General features: G+C 37.9%; 1 protein-coding gene across 3 annotated transcripts in view; it reads right to left on the bottom strand.

The window, feature by feature from the left end:
* Nucleotides 1-20,730, bottom strand: part of SSBP2 (single stranded DNA binding protein 2) — a 121,303-nt gene that overhangs the window by 20,008 nt on the left and 80,565 nt on the right. For 2 of the 3 annotated variants that reach the window (XM_035100271.2, XM_035100272.2), the window contains 3 exons: nucleotides 2,630-2,689; nucleotides 1,506-1,572; nucleotides 434-504 (listed from right to left, as the gene is read on the bottom strand). In XM_035100271.2, coding sequence (XP_034956162.1) covers nucleotides 434-504; nucleotides 1,506-1,572; nucleotides 2,630-2,689 — 198 coding nt within the window. Of the gene's footprint in view, nucleotides 1-433; nucleotides 505-1,505; nucleotides 1,573-2,629; nucleotides 2,690-5,563; nucleotides 5,648-20,730 lie in introns of all 3 variants that reach the window. The other variant, XM_035100274.2, reaches the window with a different exon arrangement.

Here is a 20,730-nt window from a genome sequence, read left to right as displayed (position 1 = left end):
TGCAAAACAAACTATGGTTACAGCTCCCTTACCAATGCAACACCACTATTTAATACTCAGAAATATGCTGCTTCTATACCTGATGATTCATGGAATTAATAGGTAAATGAATCATCCATGTGTAGAATAATTTCTAAGCAGAGGGTGGTGAGAACAAACAAACAAACAAACAAACAAACAAACAAACAGAAAATGTGATCTTCTTTATGATCTATTTTTAAGCTTCCAGGCGCCACTGTCGGAAGCAGAAAGCTGAGCTAGGTGGATTTTGGTCTAACCAAGCAAGGAATGGTTTCAGGGATGTAGCATAGGTGTTCTGCAGGAAGTCATGCCTTTACACATAGCAACTACAAATAGTTGCATTATAAATTTCACATGAAAAGTGGAAATTTTGATATACATGGCCATGTGAACTGCAACACAAGCAACATACCTGAGGTCCTAAGGGCACCATTCCTCTAGGAGGAGTCATTCTCTGCATTGGCCCACCCATATTTGGATGTCCTGGAAAAGACATGTATTAGGGTACAACCTTTAGTTCAATAATCAGGTTAGCTGATTAAAATGTCTTTACTGTATATTCAGAGGCACATTCTTAAATCAGATTTCCCCCCACCAACAAATTGTTAATCATAGTTAATGCAAATATTTATCATACACACACTCATATGGCAGGCACCATCATAGATTATTGTTCTTCCTTTAACACAGAGGCACAGTCTCTTCTAAGATGGTGCTTGCCACAACAGTGGCTGCATTAGCTAAAAAAATAAATAAACCATTTTCTTCAAAACTTTAGCTTAACTCATATGCAGACTTAATAAGTCATTCAGCCTCAACAGCCAGTTCACTGTAGACAAGTTATGGAATGAACCTCCACTTTTATGTTTAGACAAAAAAGAAGGCTGGAAGTAATAATGGAACTGTATAATTTTAAAACAACTAATACAATTTACTAAGCATTCTTTAACTGACAGTGCTAAATAATATATAACTACATTACATATTTCAATTATTCAAAAGGAAAACAGCTAGGAACTCGGGGTAGCTGCTGAATATAGTGCAAGATTCTGGGCAGAATGCAATAGCTTCTTGGGTAATCCCTAAGCAACGGTGACTTAGGAAAAGGAAATGCTATGATAGGTAAGATATTTGAATCATCAGAGGCCTTTAGGTAAAAAACAACAACTTATTTATCCCCATCAAGTCTGACCTCAATATGAAGAATGTCATTATTCAATTTATACTGCAGAAGTAAAATGATTTAAACTCCAGATTTAGGCATAGAAGCTGTTCCCTTTGCATTAAGAGATGATTAACTACAAAGGTTTTTTCCCTTGTATGCTATGCCACGGGACATCCATGAGAAGAACAACAGAACCATCCCACCTGCAGTGCCACAACTGTGTTCATTTTTGCCTGTCACTCAGATCGCTTAACATTCTAAGAAGTGAGAGTAAGATTTCTGAACCAACATGCTGTTATCTATTGATGATACAGATTACCTTGTTGCCGTGTTGGATCCATTCCACTAGGCAATAATGGCTGACTTCCTGGGACACCTCCAAGTGCCTATAAATAAAAACACCAACATATAAAAGTTCAATTATATATGAACAGAAAGAGCTTTTTTATATATATAAAAAATGCAATGTGTTTCAAATGCCAAGCAATATTAAATATTTTAAAATATTTTAATATTATTAAAATATTAAAACAATACTTTATTGAGTTAGGTTTTTAAGATAAGCTACCTCTGACTTTCCTTACATTTTCACAAACTACAATGATTTCCAGTTCCAAACGTGCCTATCATTTTGATTGTAATTAACTTTGTTCACCCAGTTATTAGATGCCTTTTGTTAACCAAAAATTGCTGGAAACCTCAATAGGAACACTTAATAAATTCCACTGATTTCAATGGAACATTGGTTGAACGACTACATGAAAATGAAGCACATATTTAACCATGCTAATTTTGGTTAAGTTTTATAACATAACACAATCCGTGCTGTAACCGTGCCTTATATTAAGCAGTGATTTTTAAAATCCTGATATATGGTAAAATGAAAGAATCCACCCACAGACAGGGGAAATCTTCCAGATGAGGCTTTTTGCTGTGCACTTGCTCTATAAACTGAAATTTTCAGAGGGTCCAATTCGTAAACTGCTGTCATTCTTTAAATGGAGGCTGTCTTTGTCTTGCCTCAAATAAAAAGTGCAATCCCCCCCAAAAAAAATATTGGGGCGGGTGGGCAGTGAAGCACAGTGTGTGCGATGTATTTATTTGCCCACCATGGCCGAAGGCTGTGAAGAAAGTTAGTGTCACATTAAACAACACTGTTTCTTCACTTCTGCAGGTCTTCTTTCTTTTCTTTTTTGTTCTGCTGCTACAGACTGATAAAAGTACAAGAGACAAAACCCCTCAGACTCTTGACCTAGACTCCTGGGAATCAAGAGGCTGATATGGTGCATTTCCAATAAAATTTGATTTGCATTGTCAAATACCTGTATAATGTTTGGAGTTTGCTGAAATTATTGTTCTCAAAAAAGAAAGTATGCACAGTTTTGACTTTTCTGGTTCAGTTTTCTCTTGCCCCTTGCATTTCATTAATAAAGGGACTGTTACCTGATTGGGTATCCTTAAAGGTGGCCTTGGGCCTCCTGGGTATCGGGGGGACATGAAAGGCTGCAAAAGAAAATAACTACATTAAGAACACAGATACACCCATTTTAAATTAAACCCTAGAAAAACTTTGATACTAATTCTCACAACTAACAAGAACGTTAAGTGATTTGAGCAGTGACAGATGTTACTGTACTTCTTAACTGACATTTATTGATTCCTGTAATCTGGGACTATCAACATTCTGGGGCCACTAGGCATCACCACTTCTGTTCTCAGAAAAGCAAGAACGCCAACCCTGTTCCTGTAGAGCAGAAAGAAAACAGTGCCTACACTCATTGGAATCTTGTAATACAAGTTGGGAATGTAGGAACAGTCCCTTTATACATACTGTGTTAGCACTTTTCTAGGCCACGTGACTGTAAGCAGGGCTGGGGATGAGGTTAAGCCAAGAGCATATAAAAGGACTGTGTCTAAGCTTTAGCAAAGTCAGGCCAGGAGCTTTCCTGAGCTTGTTCAGAGGCTTAGACTATTCCTCCTGGCCTTAAAAACCAAACTTGGGGTGATTCTGTACAGTTCTGCTTGAGTTATGATTAATGTCAAGAACTTGGATGAGAAGCAGGATTCAGAAAAGACTTTGAATTTTCATGCAGCTTGCTTTGCTGTTTAACAAAAGGTTCTCCCTTATCAAATACCCACATTTTGACATAAAAACTTAAAATATTTTGGTTTAGCTCTACTTGCAATTCAAACAACAATTTCTTGTCTTTTGTAAGGAGAGTTTCTATGAAAATGTGAGTCTAGTACCTATATCTGCCTCTTTGAAAATGTTCCAGTTTCAGGGATTCACATTATAACGGTAACTAGACATAGAACATTATTCTCTGGAACTTTGTTTACATGACACACAGAGAAGAGAATTAAAATAAAGATTACTGTCAGGGGATTGTTGCAGCTACTCTCGAGTAAATACGCTCCAGTCCGCACTGTCTTTAAGAGTTTTATTGTGCATGCTATTTACAGTGCAGAGATAACAGAAAACATGACCGCCTAGTCCGATTCAGAACCTGGCAATGGCTGCCGCCTGCTTTTCAGCCAGCATAAAAGCCTGGGCACCCCAAAACGCTGCCCCTTCACCCTACGTGTGGACACGCGCCTCAATTCGGGTGCCGGAAGGAGAGGTTTCCCCTCTTGCTGGCTGGGGCAGCGCCTGGGCTCCGACATCTCGCTGAGTCCCTCATCTGCTGACCCTCGACCAGAGCAATGCCAGGGCTCTGACTTGTCTCTGAGCCCTTCCTGCACGCTCTGTTCTCCATAGCGTTGCCGGGGTTCAGACACCTCACTGAGCCCTCTCTCCAAACCGCTCCATTCCTCATTCCCGCCTCCTGACTCGCTGCTTGTGCTGTCGCTGGTCGAAGTGCTGGTAAGGATGACCGGGGGGGGAGGCTCCCTGTAGGGAGTCCCCCTGACAATTACCATCTAAGTTTACAAACCCAATATACTGACAGTGCAAATAAAAACTTGTAAATATACATATAATATAAAAAAATGAGCTCTGTACCTTAGCCACTGATACAACCTGCATGCAAGACCTAGATAGATTTTCATTTCCAAACTCTTACATTAATACAGCAGATGTTTGCTGCTAGGTTACTACGGTGCTAAATTCAATTATTTAAACTGTTCATTAACTGCATGCTAAACTCACAACAGCCTCTCTGCTAACATTCAATGGAATCTCATTTTGTAGGCAGCTAGATATAGAGGTTTTAGGCCAGTATGCTGCCTTTTGGATCCAAATAATTATAAAGAAGAGGTGTTTAGTTGAAGGAATGATCAAGAATAACCCAGATATCACTTGAACACGTGCTACTTATATGGAATGCCCTTGGTTGACTGCTGTTTTCCTAAACAGCTGGCAACCTCTAAGCCGGAACTTTAAACAGAAAGAAATATAACCTAAAACATTTTCTGAACATTACATAGATCAAAATTATATAATGTTACACACAACACGCAGAAATAATACCTGATATCAAAATACTAAGAGATACTGATGAAAAAGGAAATTAGCCGTATTGTTGAACTTGATTTGTACTTGATTTAAATATTACTGGTGTACCACAATGCCTATAAGTCAAGTTGTAGTTAGACAACACAGAACTCTGAATTGTGTAGCTTGTGAAATGCTATGATCTATTAAATGATGGATACAGATTTCATAGCTCCCAAATCCCCCCTCCCCAAATTTTGGAAATGTTTACACTGCAAAGTAGGCACTATTTTGAAATACTCATTTGCTTAGTTCCCAATGGCCTCACATAAGAAGCCTAACTTTCCCCTCAGAATAAGAAACCACAACTAAAGATCACTGGTATGTGCTCAAGAACTGAAAAAACAAAGCCAGGTTCTAGGCCTATTTGAAAGAAAGTAAATGGTGCCATAAGAATAAATCAGTATATGAAAACATTCCAAATGATTTACCAACATTTTGGCATCAAAGGGTTTGGCAAGCGTAACGAACAATAGTTGAAACCTTCAATTTCCAAACTATTATTACATTTGTGCCAATCAAATAATGGTTTAAAATAATCAATTCTTGGTCCAAAACATATGAAAAATGCTACAGTCAGGAATTTCACAAAACCAGAGAAGTAATAAGAATTCACATGTGTGAATATTATTGCAGAAAATTTGCCGGCCCACATTGTATGCCAAAATTGCTGTTACGAAGTACATGGGTATTGGGAAAGTAACTAAGCAGAGAGACAGACAAACATTACCACACAATTTATTAAGTAGATGGTGAGATTTATGGGGACCACTTTAGGTGGACAAGAGAAAAGTTAAATGATAAATCTGAAATGAGCAAACTATCGTTGTAATGGCAGTTGCAAGTGAAGTGTTTCATATGGGTGCTTTTGTATACCCTCCTACCTGACCATGAGGTCCCATCGTGGGATTGCTGGGGTTGTGAGTGGGGGGCTGTGCATGGGGTGAAGGCTGTGAACCTGCAGGTCCCTATGGATTAATAAAATTGGGGGGAAAGATTAGAAACATTCTTTCCCTAGGCTATTTATCCCATTTTATTCCTTATTTAATTTTAATTTTTTTTATTTTCCCCCAATTTCATTCCAAACTTCCAACACTTTTCAGAATGGAACATGACCTGAATTTGGGTGGCAGTTCCACTGAGGGTCTCAACTCGCTACTTGCTCCAGTGCAGCATACAAGCACTATTTTGAGTACTTTACAAATGGGGATGAAAAATATTAGCCTACTAAAAACCATTTAGCAGGACCACACATATCAGACACCCATTAGCAGTGTACTTGCACTAGGAAAGACTTGTACCAGTGACTGGTCTAGAACAAACTACAAGAGACAAAACAATTTGGAATACTTCCGCTGCAAAAATTAAACAGTGGTGCTAGATGCAAAAATATAGAATTTCACTGGCTGAAGGCAAAAACTTTTGTTTACTTATCAAATCTACTGTATGTGCTTCATAACAGAGAAAAAAAAGTTTAATCCAAGCATGTGAAATATATTGAAATGTCAATAAGATGTGGGATGGGGAGGAAGATTATTATTATTTTAATTTGAACACTTGTTTTGTTAGTTTAGGTACCTGTAAATTACCCTTAACTAAATTAATACAGCGAAGGATTTAAACCAATTTGCCATACTGTGCATAATAAATAAAATAAAAGTTTTATATATAAAAAAAAACTATTAGCTTCATTTTGAAGTTCAAATGTTAGCCCTGCAAAAAAAAGCAATCCAAAAAGAACTGCAACTGTACCAACCTCATTTTTATTTTTATTTTACTCAAATATTCCATGGGATGAACTAACATCTATATGAGGTCTCGTTGCAAAACACAATGTTATTCTACCACAGACACACAACACAACACAACACAACACATTTAGGACCAGAACCTATAGAAAACAGAAAACAGTTTCCTATATTTAAAAACTGACTTTCAGGTAGTGTTTTGGCAGAAGCAACAGAGCTTTGGGAGGCTGACATACAAATCCAAGATTAGTAAAACAACAGCAGGCAGCAGGAAGTTACAAATGTCACAAAAGTAATCAAGCTGCCTACACCGGGACTCTGAAAACTGTGAGCAAAGAAGGAGGACAGAAGTCAAGACGCACAGCTCCACACAAATGAATCCTAGGATTGTAGAGTTGGAAGGGACCACCAGGGTCATCTAGTCCAACCCCCTCCAATGCAGGAATCTTTAACCTAATGTGGGGCTCAAACCATGCCCCTGAGATTAACAATCTCATGCTCTACTGACTGAGCTATTTGTGTGGGGAAAATACTTGTACATTTTCCATGACAGAATAGCGTAAAGGAAAGGAAGTAGAAGGGTAAGGACTACATCTCATCAGTGCTGGCCAGATGTGAGAAAAAGCAGGTTGAGCACTCAATCTGTAAGGTTTGTACTACTCTGATAGCACTAACTCTACAGCAGGGATTGAAAGTATTCTAGTATAACATATATGGGCTTTTAGCTCACTCATTAACAATAAGAAATCAGTTTTACTTATGACACTCTACTTCAAAACACATGGCTGCAGCAGCGTGCCACGAAAAATTATTTCCAAGATTTTATTATAGGATGCAAATTTGCTTTAACAATTCTGCGAACTCTACTACAGGAGAGGAGAATATCTTCTTTGGTGTGGAAACTGTGAAAACGTGATTCCAAAAATAATATTGATATTAGATATTGCAGACACTGACAGTGTGATGTTATCTTCTTCGTTATTGTTGCCGCTAAAGCAGGGGTAATAAGAAATAAGTAAAAATAAATTATGTCTAATTACTAAAAAAGCATTTTTTTTACTACGTTATGATGATGGTAAAATAGTAAATTGTGATAGCTTCCTTGGGTATCTTAGTAACAGAAGGTAGAGAAAAATGCTGTAGTAAATTGCAGTGGCTAGGAACAGTGAGGAGGAAAAGGTTTAAATCAAAGCCAAGAGATCAAACAATGCAAGAGATACCTATAAGTGTGCAGGTCACAACCACACTGACAGGACTTCAATTGCATCACACATTCATTTGTGCTCTGAATAGTACTGAGCAGGGTGGATAAAAATCAATGATTTTTTTTTAAAAAAAAATCGTATTTTTTTATTTAAATCGATTTTTTTATTTAAATCTGATTTTTTAAAATAGAATGCTTTTTCAGGAAAATATATTATCATCCAAAGGTTATTCCATCATGAAATAAAGATTAGTTTTTTAATTATGTAGAATAAGGTTGTATATGTTTAATTTTTGGGGTAAATAAATGCCATTAATCCATTCACAATGTCATGCTCTTCCAGAGGTTTTTGTAAGATTATTGGGCAGTTTCTCTGCCTACAAGATATTATCACAGATGCTTGGTTTACTTTTGCAGTTCTCAAAACTGAATTTGACTCAACAGAGATCACATGCCTCTTCTTCACAGCAAAAACGTTATAACATGAACAGAGTTGAGAAAAAGACCTTAATCCTATTGTTCTACAAACCTATGAATACAGAAAGAACCCCTTCAGTGCTAAGTTTCAAGAAGTTCAGTGAATAGAATAGAAACAATATTTTTCTGATTGTTTGGAGTGGACAGTATTAAAGTTTTTCATGTGTAGGCTGGGCTGACAGTCTATAAGTTTCTTAAAATATATATATTTTGGTTTTGTTTAGCCAAATTAGTTAACAAACATGGATGTTTGTTTAAGCAAATAACATATGCTGTAATGTTATTGTTTCAGTTGAATAAATCTATTTAAATTGTTATTGTTAAGGTAATGATTATTTTTCTCCTTCCTAAATACAACAGTAATGTTGTCCAAATATGAATGATTAACCTATTAAACTGGGGATAAAAAACTAATATGAAATGTTAGTGTGTACAAAAGAGCATACAGTGGTGCCTCGACTTACGAATTTAATCCGTTCCGAAGGCACCTTCATAAGTCGAAAAATTCGTAAGTCGAAAAATGCCATTGGAAACGCGATTTCCCATAGGAATGCATTGGAAATGGAAAAATTCATAAGTCGAAGCAACCCTATCTAAAACTTCATAAGTCGAAAAATCCCTATCTAAAACCGCCGCAGGTTTTTTTTTTTCAGATGTCGAGACATTCGTAAGCGCGCGGCTATTACCCCATTTGTAAGGAAAAATTCGGTTGTCGAGTCTTTCGTAAGTCGAGGTACCACTGTAGAGAACTCCTGTGGCAACGGACCTTCCTGCTAATAAGAATGTCACATGAACATTCTGGAAGGAGCACACAGTGTTCACATCAAGGAGCGAACCACTGCTTATGCAAGATGACTCTGGATTAGGTACATTATATAAACATGTTTTTAAATTTTCTGAATTTTTTCCCATGAAATCGATGTATTCTGTCCTTTTACACCAGATGTCTCTTGAGTGTTTGTGAACTGGCTAGCCTATGTTGAAAAAGTACAATATATTATAACAACACAAGTTACACTAGCGATTGCAAAAAAGAAAGTCCATGAGTAATCCCATAACCAGCAGGACCACTTCCATGACAAAGCTAGCATCAGAATATGTTTATGTTCCTAAATTCTGAAACTAGAAAACTGAAATCCTGAGGTTCTTGTTACTAACACCTTAAAAGGAAATTGTACATAAGAGGCTGCATTTATATATTGATGCTTAAATTAATAGCTTATGTATCATAATAGGATTCTTTTACTAGGAAATATCCAACAAGAATACAATGCAAATCCACAAAAACATATTTAAACAGGAAATTATATTATATACATTTGCCCAATTTAAATAATTACCTGTTTTGAAAGCACATAGAAACAGGCTAGAATTGTTTGATGCAACTACATTCGCTAAAGAACTTTCTAAGCGAAACAATGGAGAATACAACAGCATGTTAAGGCCAATTTAAGCACTACTACCACCACTTATCCTCTATAAGCTTCAGAAAATCAGCCTGTCATCACTACAAGTCTTTACTTTATTCAATGATACTGATAAGTGAAGTAGAACTGATCTGCTTGAATTTTCCACAAGCCACAGAAGGACCACCATTTGTGCACGTGGGTTTGCCCCCAACACTGACACCAGTGGGGGCATCCACTAACACTAGAGCTATTTTTGTGTTACTCAGAAATGTGGCTTAGTTTATATCTGCACACATGTGCTTCATTAAAATGCACCTCTAATAGACAGTGAGCTTGTTTGCACATCATGGTAAATTATTAGTTGGCATCCATCTGTCTTGGAGACAATGGAAGAGTGCACCTTCGAAGGTGAAGTGTGAAGGAAAGTGTGAAATAGGAAAGTGGCTGTGGTTCCAGCGGCACATAATAATCTGTTATGCATTTTAACAAGTTCATGTACAGCGGGGAACTAATAAATGGCTCATTAGAGTGTTGGCCTATATTATTATGTACTGTTAACTTTGGAACACAGCAGGATGAATGAATAAAACAATCTAGGAATTTATTAGTTTGTGTTTCCTAAGGGGTAGTAAACCTAAAAGAGAAAGTGCCAAACATGGATGGATTCACTATGAATTGAACTATCCTACAATTACTATGCAGTTTTTCTCCAATATGCCTTTGCTGGCCATGAAAGGTCTGGAAATCCACTACTGTCCATATACATAGCTCACTTTAAAGGAATCCAGCTCTGCCACAATATATATTTAGATGAAAATAGAGACAACTCTTTCTTACAGCAAGACTATTCAGAAGTACTTCTTCCCAAAATATTCCCAACGTGGTTTTTTATGAATTTCAGGTCTTCTCACACTAACTCATACAGCAAACAAATGCAAAACCCAAAAGTCTCCTAAGACTTGTGAATCAAGTTACAAAGCACTTGTATAATTTGTCTGCCTCAGGCACAATAATCTTGACAAAATCATGCTTTAACACATACCATACAAATAATTTGTGAACTTCTTAATATGATCTTATGTCATCTCCCTGTCTAAAAAGTATAACAGCATCTCTTCATCTCCATATAATTTTACTCATAATGGTTCAAACACCACCTTCCCATTCTCCACAGGGCAGAACACAACACCTGGTATTCATATCACTGATTTTTTTTTTCAGACATATGCTGATTAATGCAAAGCGGAAACAAGTGTCTTTCCAGATGAGAAAAAGGATTGCTTCATTTGTTTTGTTTTGTTTTAAAAAATATTCAATAAACCCCAGCAAATGGGAACAGCAGCATTTGGAAACTGTTTAATGTTACCCGTAGTTTGTCTCCTGTAACATTTGGATTCCATAACTTCAGGACACTTCACAAGCTTTCCAGAACTTCCCAGGTATGGAGTTGAAGGAAAGAACTCTGGTCACTGAGACAAATGCGGATGTGAGGGTCTCTGCGTGAACCACATAGAAAATACCAGGAATATATACTTCGCTGACCCTGAAGAGGACAGCATTCGAGATAGACAAATATATCTTTTCTGAAATAATTCCACTCTATATGTAAGTTGCGAAAGCTATTAACATCAATAGCACAAGGTAACTTACAATACATGCAACTTCAAGATCCTTTGTAGACTAGAATCTAAAGAAAAGCTAATCATTTTAAAGCTACTCATTAATATTTAAGATTATTTTATTAATATATTCTATTCAACCCATTTTAATCAGAAAGAAAATTGAACTGGTAATAAGTCTTGCATTTAGTAATTTTTATCAACGACAATAATGTGGCAATAGGCCTATTGTAACTTACTGTACTCAATATGCCATAGAAAAATGGAAAATCTCGCATTGTCTTTATGGTGTTTTGAAATCTTTCCTTAACATGTATTTGTATCTTACATACACTACGACTATAAACTAGATAAACCACACTTCAATCCCAATACCTTACAACCGTTAAGTGAAAATGCAGGGAATACAGTAACCACTAGATGGCAAGATAATCTTATATACTTCATATACTCATTTCCACAAGCTTTTACATAAGAACAGCATATAAAATGTGACTTTGAAACTACCCATCAACAAATTTTCTCATCACTGTACTATCATATAAGAATGGCACTGGTAACAACACCTCATAATTCGGCAATTTTAAATTCTGTTAATATGCCCCATAATACACCAAGAAACTCTCCACATAACAATCATGCAGCGATTACTGTTTTCACATTTCTTATATGCTCTAGCTATCACACCAACATTAATTTTCATCAGTCACTAGCAGAAGTTTAGCCACTGATTATTTGCCTCTGAGTATCTGAGAAAATCTTTCTCTCAGAGCTTCAAGAGTTAACATCCTTACAGCATCTCCCTGGTGAGTTAAATATGAACTGTGTTCTATTCTCTGCATGACTTGACTTGGGGAGGGGGGTGGAAATCTATGTGCTGGCTTCAGAGCACCACAGGCAGTGTTCAGCTCATGTACAGGAGCCTTTCAGTTCTCCCTTCCAGTAGCAGCCCCCTGTATCTCCAAAATGCACCCACAGGCTGAGGCTCTCTACCGGGTGGCACCACAGAAGGCAGAAGAACTGTCACCAGATAAATATTGCCTTCTCCCCTATCCATTTTCCAGTCATGCATCACTGAGGGTTGGGCCAAATAAAGATAGGTCAGGAGTTTGAGGCTCAAGTACTGCAATAAGCATTATCAGCAAACATCATGAACAATAGTAATTACATATACAAATGTATGACTGCTTTAACACCAGATTTGGACTAATGCTTGGAAGGCAGACAGGGTCCAGTAGCAGACACATCCGGGAGCAAATGAAATCTATTTAAACCCAGTCCTAATCACTAACAGGTAAATTTTCTAAAACAGGAAGCTATCGGCCTTTTCAATATTCTGTTTTAAAGTGGCTAAAATCTGATTCTCGGAAATCTTTAGAAGGAATGCACAACTGGCTATTACATGGGAGTATTTTCTATTCATTTTTACTCATTCATTCCCATTTCTATTTCACGATCCCAGAGAGAGACAACGTAAAATAACAACAACAAGTAAAACATTGTGCTATCTTCTTAAAAGGGCAGGCAGACTATCCATTAACCTCCAGCCAGCTAAATTGTATCAAACCCCTGTAAAAGACAGTGGAAAGAGGTATGTTCCACTGCCTCTGAAAAATAAATAATGTGGGTATCAGTTTCACCCCAGAAGGCAGGGCAAGGATAATCTATAATTGGGGAGCTACTACATCGGAAATGATATGTTGTGTCATCATACCGTGTGCTTCACCTAGTGGTGCCAATTTGCCATCTTTCGGTTTCATTAATTGCAACTATTCCCATTCTACCTAGTACTGCTCAGAATTTAGTGGTCTTCCTCATCAATATTGCAGTAGGCCTATCACAGGTATTTTCAAGAGTTCTTTTTGAGAAAGTCCTTTGTTTAAAGGAAATTCCTCAAATGGCAAGGAGTTGACAATTTTGCTCAGCAGTGACGAGCCGTTGCCCCCGCTGCTGCCTCCAATGTCGCTGTGACTAGCAATGACTTCTATTAATAACATTATGTGTTATTATGTAACCAATAAAGTTCTATACTGGAAGCATTGTGGCATCGCCTCCTGACACATGATGAGGTTATATCACTACCTGTCGTAAGCATAAGCAAATCCACATGTACCAAAAGAGCAAATCAGGAGACATGCACACAGCATGCAATGAGGCACAATTCCACTGCAGCACCTCAAACACCAATTTCAAAAGGAACTTTTCTAGCATTTCAGGAGCGACCTCTCCCACCCCCAAACTCAAATAATGGAAATGGGTTTTGAAATTGAGATAAATAGATGGATGGGTAGTTTTTGTTTAGCCCTTTTCTGCCTTATTTCTATTTGTTTCTCCTTAAAAAAAATGTACAGAGCAATCCTACTCAGAAATAAAACCCATTGTGTTTAATGGGGCTTACTCCTGACTGTGTTTAGAATTATAACCCAAATCTATTGAATAACCCATGAAACAGGCCTTATACTGCTAAGCATATATAATGAACAACAACAAGAAGAAGAGTTTGGATTTGATATCCCGCTTTATCACTACCCTAAGGAGTCTCAAAGCGGCTAGCATTCTCCTTTCCCTTCCTCCCCCACAACAAACACTCTGTGAGAATTTGGAGTTAAAAATGGACCCAGTGCGAGGGGAATCGAGGAAGTCTACAATGTTAATTAAAATGTTAGAATTGATATGTTTTTCTTTCTAATGTTTTTATTCTTGTTTATTTTTGTTTTTGTGAATTTTTGTAATTTGTAATGTTTGAAAATCAATAAATATTATTTGAAGAAAAAAAACCACTCTGTGAGGTGAGTGGGGCTGAGAGACTCCAGAGAAGTGTGACTACCCCAAGGTCACCCAGCAGCTGCATGTGGAGGAGCGGAGACGCGAACCAAGTTCCCCAGATTACGAGTCTACCGCTCTTAACCACTAAACCACACTGTGGTAAGTAAGTACAGCTACAATTTCCACAGGTGAAATTTAAGCAGTTTACACCATTTGGTATTGAAATGGAAGCTGCCAATATTCCCAGCCCCTGCCCTCCAGCACATACCTGTCAACATGAGGCTTGGAAGCACCAGGAAAGCACTAAATATAGAACCACTAGGTAGGGCAGCCATGTGGCAACATCACATATTGATTACACTTGATGCTCATTCACATATTACACATTAGCCACAACTGAAAGCTATCTGTTTTGGTGATGCCTGCTGTGCAGAATGATATTTAGATTCTGTACTGCATCCTATGGTCCAAAGTGTAGCATTCGCACATTGGCACAGGCTGCCCCTCATGGCACAAATCACAGAGGCACTGCAACAGGAAATGGCTTTTTTGTGACAGCCACAGAAAACAAACATGGAAACCGATTTCAGTATTTTTGCTCCACACATACTAGTTCACAACGTCCTAGACTCAAAGCCAACAGCATGTATAGCAGGAGACTGCAATCCCTAATGCCTGAAAATGTTTCCTTCAATGATTCTTCCCCCCCCCCCTCATGTGTTGAGCATCAGTACTATGAACTGCTTGTGCAAGCTCAGCATCTCTAAAAATGATGGCCCCAGATGTCTCGCTTCTCCTGTGGCTCATTCCAGCTCATTTCTTCCTCTGCTTTCCCCTCTCTTATAAATGCAGTTGCAATGCAACACAAAGGTTCTCAATGGAACAGTCTCACTCCCTTCCCCCATGAGTTTATGCTCTTGTGTATTAAGGTGGGAGGGAACCCTGCACACAGGAAAAAATCTTCCTGCTACTGGTTGGTAAGAAGCAAGCTTCTTGGCTATGTGATCTTTATGTGGGAGGGAAAGGGTAGATGAATGCTATCACTACTTTAAAGCCAGCACTATGTGTGTGGCTGCTTGTTCTTTGCTACCTATATATTTGTCACTATAGTCACATACTGAGACTTCAATAACTTCCTTCAGAAAGAAACCTAGTATGTCTTACTATTCAAGAAAGTAAAGAACATGGAAGTTGCAGTAAGTGGTTAGAAGAGTCTGTTAAGTGCCTAACACTTCAAGCTAGTAATAAAAATAATAGCAATTAAGGATATGCAGTCTAAAAGTATTTGGCCAATTCTGTCCAACAGTTGGGTGTCATGTTTCAAAGGTCACTTGTACAGCTCTGTATGCAAATATGCAAGCAATACACAAAGCAATGAGCACAGCTAGTTACGTGAAATAGGAATCCACATGCAGAATAGCTATTTTCTTTGCATATGTTTGTGGAAATATCAAACTGCACTCAAAATTAGCTCTGTATGCAGAAACCTGATGAGAATGTGTGCCACAGAAACCTAAGGTGCTGCCAAGATTTCTGCTACACACCTACAATTTAGGGCACAGTACAGACAGCACCGGTGAGACCAGTGCAAATTGAGAGGGAAGTTTAAAGAACATCCAACACTTCTGCAGCAACACATCACCAGGGAAGGTTGATAACTGTGAGGTAGCTGCCACTCCAAAAAGTTTGTCCACCTTCTTATCAAACTTCTAAGGAATCCTAGGGTTCCCTGGAATACATTTCTGAAACCTACTGTTCTATTACAAAAAATCATGAGGTATTGCATTTTGTCAGTCAGGAAGCTCACAATAATTTCCTACATATACATCATCATTATTATTATTATTATTATTATTATTATTATTATTATTATTTACTCATACCCTGCCCATCTGGGTTTCCCCAGCCACTCTGGCCGGCTTCCAACAGGAGATTAAAAATACATTAAAATCAAATAAATGGTGACATCTCTCCTTGAACTATGCTGGAAACATTGTTTTTGAACTAGCCTACTATTAAAATTGACTATCATAAGAGACCCATTGCGCCCTCCTGGTGACCAATACTTTACTCATCTTTAGATAACCCATCTGTTATTTTATGTACCTTTCAGTGCAATTGGCATCTACTAGTTTCTTCAAAGTGCATATGTTGGTATTTTCTGGTGAAAACTACTCTTTTTTTTGCTGTCTGTTAGGTTTCCCCAAGCAGAATGAGTGCATAATTTTATGGTCTTAACTGGTATATCGATCAATATAATAAGAAAAGAAAAGGTAAACTTATTTAGACAATAGATCCCTATAATATGGCAATGTCCCTTTAGATTCATTTGTTTTCAAAAATGATCGTTTTGAAATATGCAGATTAAAAAAAATAATCTGTATTAGTTTTCAATTACAATCCAATAATAGTCTCATTATAACAATACCAATTTATAATACAATTATTAATACCAATCGTTCAAATATCAAATTATACAATTTAGATAAAGTCGCCTCCTGGATGCTAGAACTGATGGCTTGATTATTTGCTTTATTTCTGCATTCCAAAATCTTATTAATTTCCATTACATTCCAGTCATACTAATAATCCCTTATACAACAACTGCAATATTAATAACTTCTATTTGTGTTGACATATTAAATGATTTATAAAACTACAAGTGAGGAACTCAAACTCAATCCTTGTTCTTCCTGTATGTGGCAATTATTCTGTTCGTGGTGTTTCTTCCTGTCCTTGTAAGATGTTATGTCTTTCTTTCCCCTGGTTGTTGCTGTTATCCATCATGCCTTGGGTGGAGCTGATATCCCATTGTTGTTCCAGAAATTTCTCCATTGCTCTGTCCTGTGCTTCATTGTTTTGCAACTTTAACAGCAGCTGCAAAAGTCACTTTGCCCCAATTTCCCCCTCAGCCTAGGAAGAAGAGCAGTCTGTCAAACTGTAGATCACTCAGTAATGAACCCTATCAGTTCCTTGGCAAGTTCACAGACTCCTTTCATCTTTCCTTCCAGCTGAAGATATATAAGCAATTACACTACCAATTAAATGGAATTTCAAGTCCTCTTAGTGTTATTCAGTTCACTCCATAAATAATAAAGGATGGGGAAGAGTCAGTACTAAGTTTCTACTGTAAACCTTTTGCAAAATAGTGTTTTCCTCTCCTTTTCCTTACACACACAGTTCCATTTAATGCTATATTCCGTATCTATAATTCAATTTCTTCCATCCTCATGTGTACAAATGTAATTTGAACACTCGGAGGAGGGTTGCCAAATCATAAATGTAGAGAAAATAAAGAAACCGTAGGCTCCCCCCCTCCATGTCTTTTGCAACGAATGAAGTCTTATTCAAGTTCAGAACTTAAAGTCTTCGCAGTTGGTTTTGTTCCGCAGTTTGTGATCTCATCTCTTCTAGCACCCACCTGTACTTTAGTCCAATTAAGCTTTAATTAACAGGAGAACCTCTGCTTCTTAATGGTGGTGTTGGAGGGTTTTCGGCAGGCAAAGTGCATCTGCACACAGTGCCTCCCTGCCCCCTGCATTCCATGTCAGAGTGAGAGCCAAGTACCGAGATGAACTGTGAGTGAACCCCATTCTCCTCTGTCCCTGGGGGGAATTTTCAAGGATAATTACCCTCAATCATCCTTGTTTTTCCTTCGCCAGTGATCTTCCGCTGTCATGGGGTCCCCCTCCATTAAGGCAGAGTGGAACCGGAAGCCTTGAAATATGCAGATCAAATCACAGAATTGTAAAATTGGAAGGGAACCCAAGGATCATCAACCCCCTGCAATGCAGGAATCCCAAGTTGTCCTCCATCCAATTTGAAACCATATTGGACCCTGCTTAGCTTTGCAAGTGTGCTAGCCATTTTATTGTTGCACCGCTAGCAGTGATAGAACTTTGTAGAACTGTGTTTAGACAGTGAGTCAAATCTAATATGAAAACAGTTCCAATTTTGTTCTGGGTGGCAGGAGAGAAGATTTTCCTAAGACAATTTGGAACAATTCCAATAAGTCCTTCAAGTGTGTCTACAGCTTTATTATTGTTGTTGTGTATATTGCTCTGCATAGAGGACCTATGCCGCTCATTATTTTATATGTGTGGGAAAGGGAGAGTGGTGTGTCTGTCATGCTAGCTCATTAACTGCAGCTAAGCACTGAACAGTGCTAGAACAATTCTGTGTTCAATGAAAAGGGGTTAAACTACACCAGGGAGTGACAATGTTCTAGCAAAATATCACAGGCTGAGGTAGAGCAAATGGTTTGCATGCAGAAGGTCACTGCTTCAGTCCCCAGCATCTTCCAGGAAAGACTCCTGTCTGAAACCCTTGTGCCATGTATAGTAAAAAGCTCACACTACTACCATGGCTGCATTCACTTACCCATACCACACTGAATGTTTTAATGTGACACAACACAAGCAATAGTAAGCATCCAGTTTGTATGGTCTGCATCCCATTGTCTACCCACATGGCCAGAAGAATTTTTGAAGCTCTGTTTTTGCTCATCTGTGGCTTGTCATGTCATCTGGACCAATAAATTATTGTTATTATTAACTATGTTAAGCTTAAAACAAACAAGGAATAGAAGACCAGAGGGTTGGTGAACCCAAGGTTCACCGCCAGTCATTCCTGCTCTTGTACATTACGCCAAACCATGGTTGCGTGTGATGTGTGAACCAGACCCATCTTCTGCATTGCATTTAGTTATGACACTTTGCCTAAGGTAAGATACTTTCTTCAATGGAAAAAAGGAGTGATGATTCAGTTTCAAAAGCATTTAAGTGTAGTCTTCAATATGTTTGAATTAAATTCCAATTTGCTTTTAAAATCAGATCATTTAAAAATAATAAGGAGGGAGGTGTTAACACCAAAGCAACACAGACAGACGCCTACAAGGTGCACTGAAAAAAGTGCCTCGTGCATTTTGAGTGGCATGGGCATTACTAAAAAATTTAAATGCTATATATCTAGTTGAATAACTCCCATAAAACACTTTTAAAAGAATTGAAATCATCAAAATATATAATTAAACAATGCTAAAATCCACCCAACAGTGCAACTTTAAGTAAAAATAGCATAACCAATACTGTATAAAGATTAACTCTATTACCCAGAAAGGCCACCAACCACAATCAACAACACAATTTTATAAACAAACTTCAAACAACACCACTGAGACACTGAAAAAGTCACCAAAAAGGCAGCTGAAACCTCAAAACTATAATCCTTGCCATTTATCTCATACAAATTGCACTGGTAGAAACATAACCTACTGCTGTTAAATTTCAACAATCTGTATCTAATAGAGAAAAGCTCCCTTCTATGTTAGCTTTGTTCTTTGTTGCAATGTAATTCCCAAGAATAAACCCAGAGTAGGTTTTTTTACTCCTGGGTAAGTGACCAACAATTTCATTGGTCTGTGTAACCAAATGCGGAAAAGTGGAGACAAAGGAACTGCTCTCAAATGGACAATATAATCCTCAAATCACTACAGTTTTTATACAAGGATGGAATTAATCCTTTTGCTTCAGTAAAAAAACCTCAAGGGTCATAGGTTGTGGTTAAATGAACTGGATGGTATTATCAAGGATCTGAAGCATCACACAGAAAGGAAATCCCAAGGGGTAGACACAGGTGGAAAAAGAACAGAGGACAAACCTTTAAAAGACATGAGTCCAAATAACACAGTTCTTTCCAGAGTACTGCAATTTTACTTATGATAACTAGACTATTTTTAGAAAACCTGCAGAGTAGTCCAAACTTGTATTTATATTAATTTTTGATATTTTAAAAATGGTCTATCACTGAATATTTTCAAATGGATATATAAGATCTGGTTTTTATAGTTCCCCGATAAACTGTCCACTTGAAACATCTAATAAAGCACACAGATTCAGCCCACTCCGGTGGCAGCATTTTCGTTATTTTCACTTTTAGAAAAGAGATGGCATTTACCAGAATTGATGTTTTAATAGAAAATACTATTTAATTTTTTTAAAAAAATCGTTCAATCATTTTTATCTATCCTGGGAACAGTACACCACAGTTGTGGGTAGTTTCACAACTCCATCACTGCTTGAAAAGGCTACAGGCCAATCAGCAGACTCTTTCTCAATATATGTTAGTGGTGCTTCTCTCTGTACTCATCAGACTGTTACAATAAGTAAACCAACACCTCTCTCCGACTTATACAATAGAACATAATATATATTATGGTGTACCCTGAATTATTATTGTGCTCTATCCCTGAAGTCAGCAATAGTCAATGAAGGCAGTACATTCCCATTAACTTGGTTTTCTAGTCTCTCTTTCAGAGAAGAAGCTTTCTGTAACTTGCTTCCTAACCTAATGTTTTCTCACTTATCTTAACATAACTAATTAGTAGCAGGACTGCTGATATGAGAGCAGACCAAAAAGACACCTATACACAGATTTACATAGCTACCTGTTAAAGAGTAGAAACAGCTTCCTAGAGTTTCTGAACTTCAAACTGCTAGTTTGAATTTGCATTATTCTACTGTTCTTCCAAAACACTGCTAACTTGTAATGTATAAGAATAATGCTATTTCAGTTAGATGGATTCTAATTAGAAGAAAATATTAAGTAACCAGTTCCGGATGACTTCCGGGAGGCAAGATGGCGTGCGGCACGGATTCGCAAAGCTCCTGAGAGCGAGCAACGTGTCCGCGCCATCCGACCAGCCCCCGGACCACCGGAGCCGCCGAAACTGCTGCCGCCGTGTCGCGGGCGCCGAGAGAGCCCGGTGGACCAACCGGGGAGCCGCTGGAAGCCCCCCGACGACCTCACCGGGCTAGGGACGAGGGCGCC

This window comes from Zootoca vivipara, chromosome 11, assembly GCF_963506605.1.
Source record: "Zootoca vivipara chromosome 11, rZooViv1.1, whole genome shotgun sequence".
NCBI lineage: Eukaryota > Metazoa > Chordata > Lepidosauria > Squamata > Lacertidae > Zootoca > Zootoca vivipara.
The sequence above is the reverse complement of the archived record's forward strand: the minus strand, read 5'-3'. Positions and strand labels throughout refer to the sequence as shown.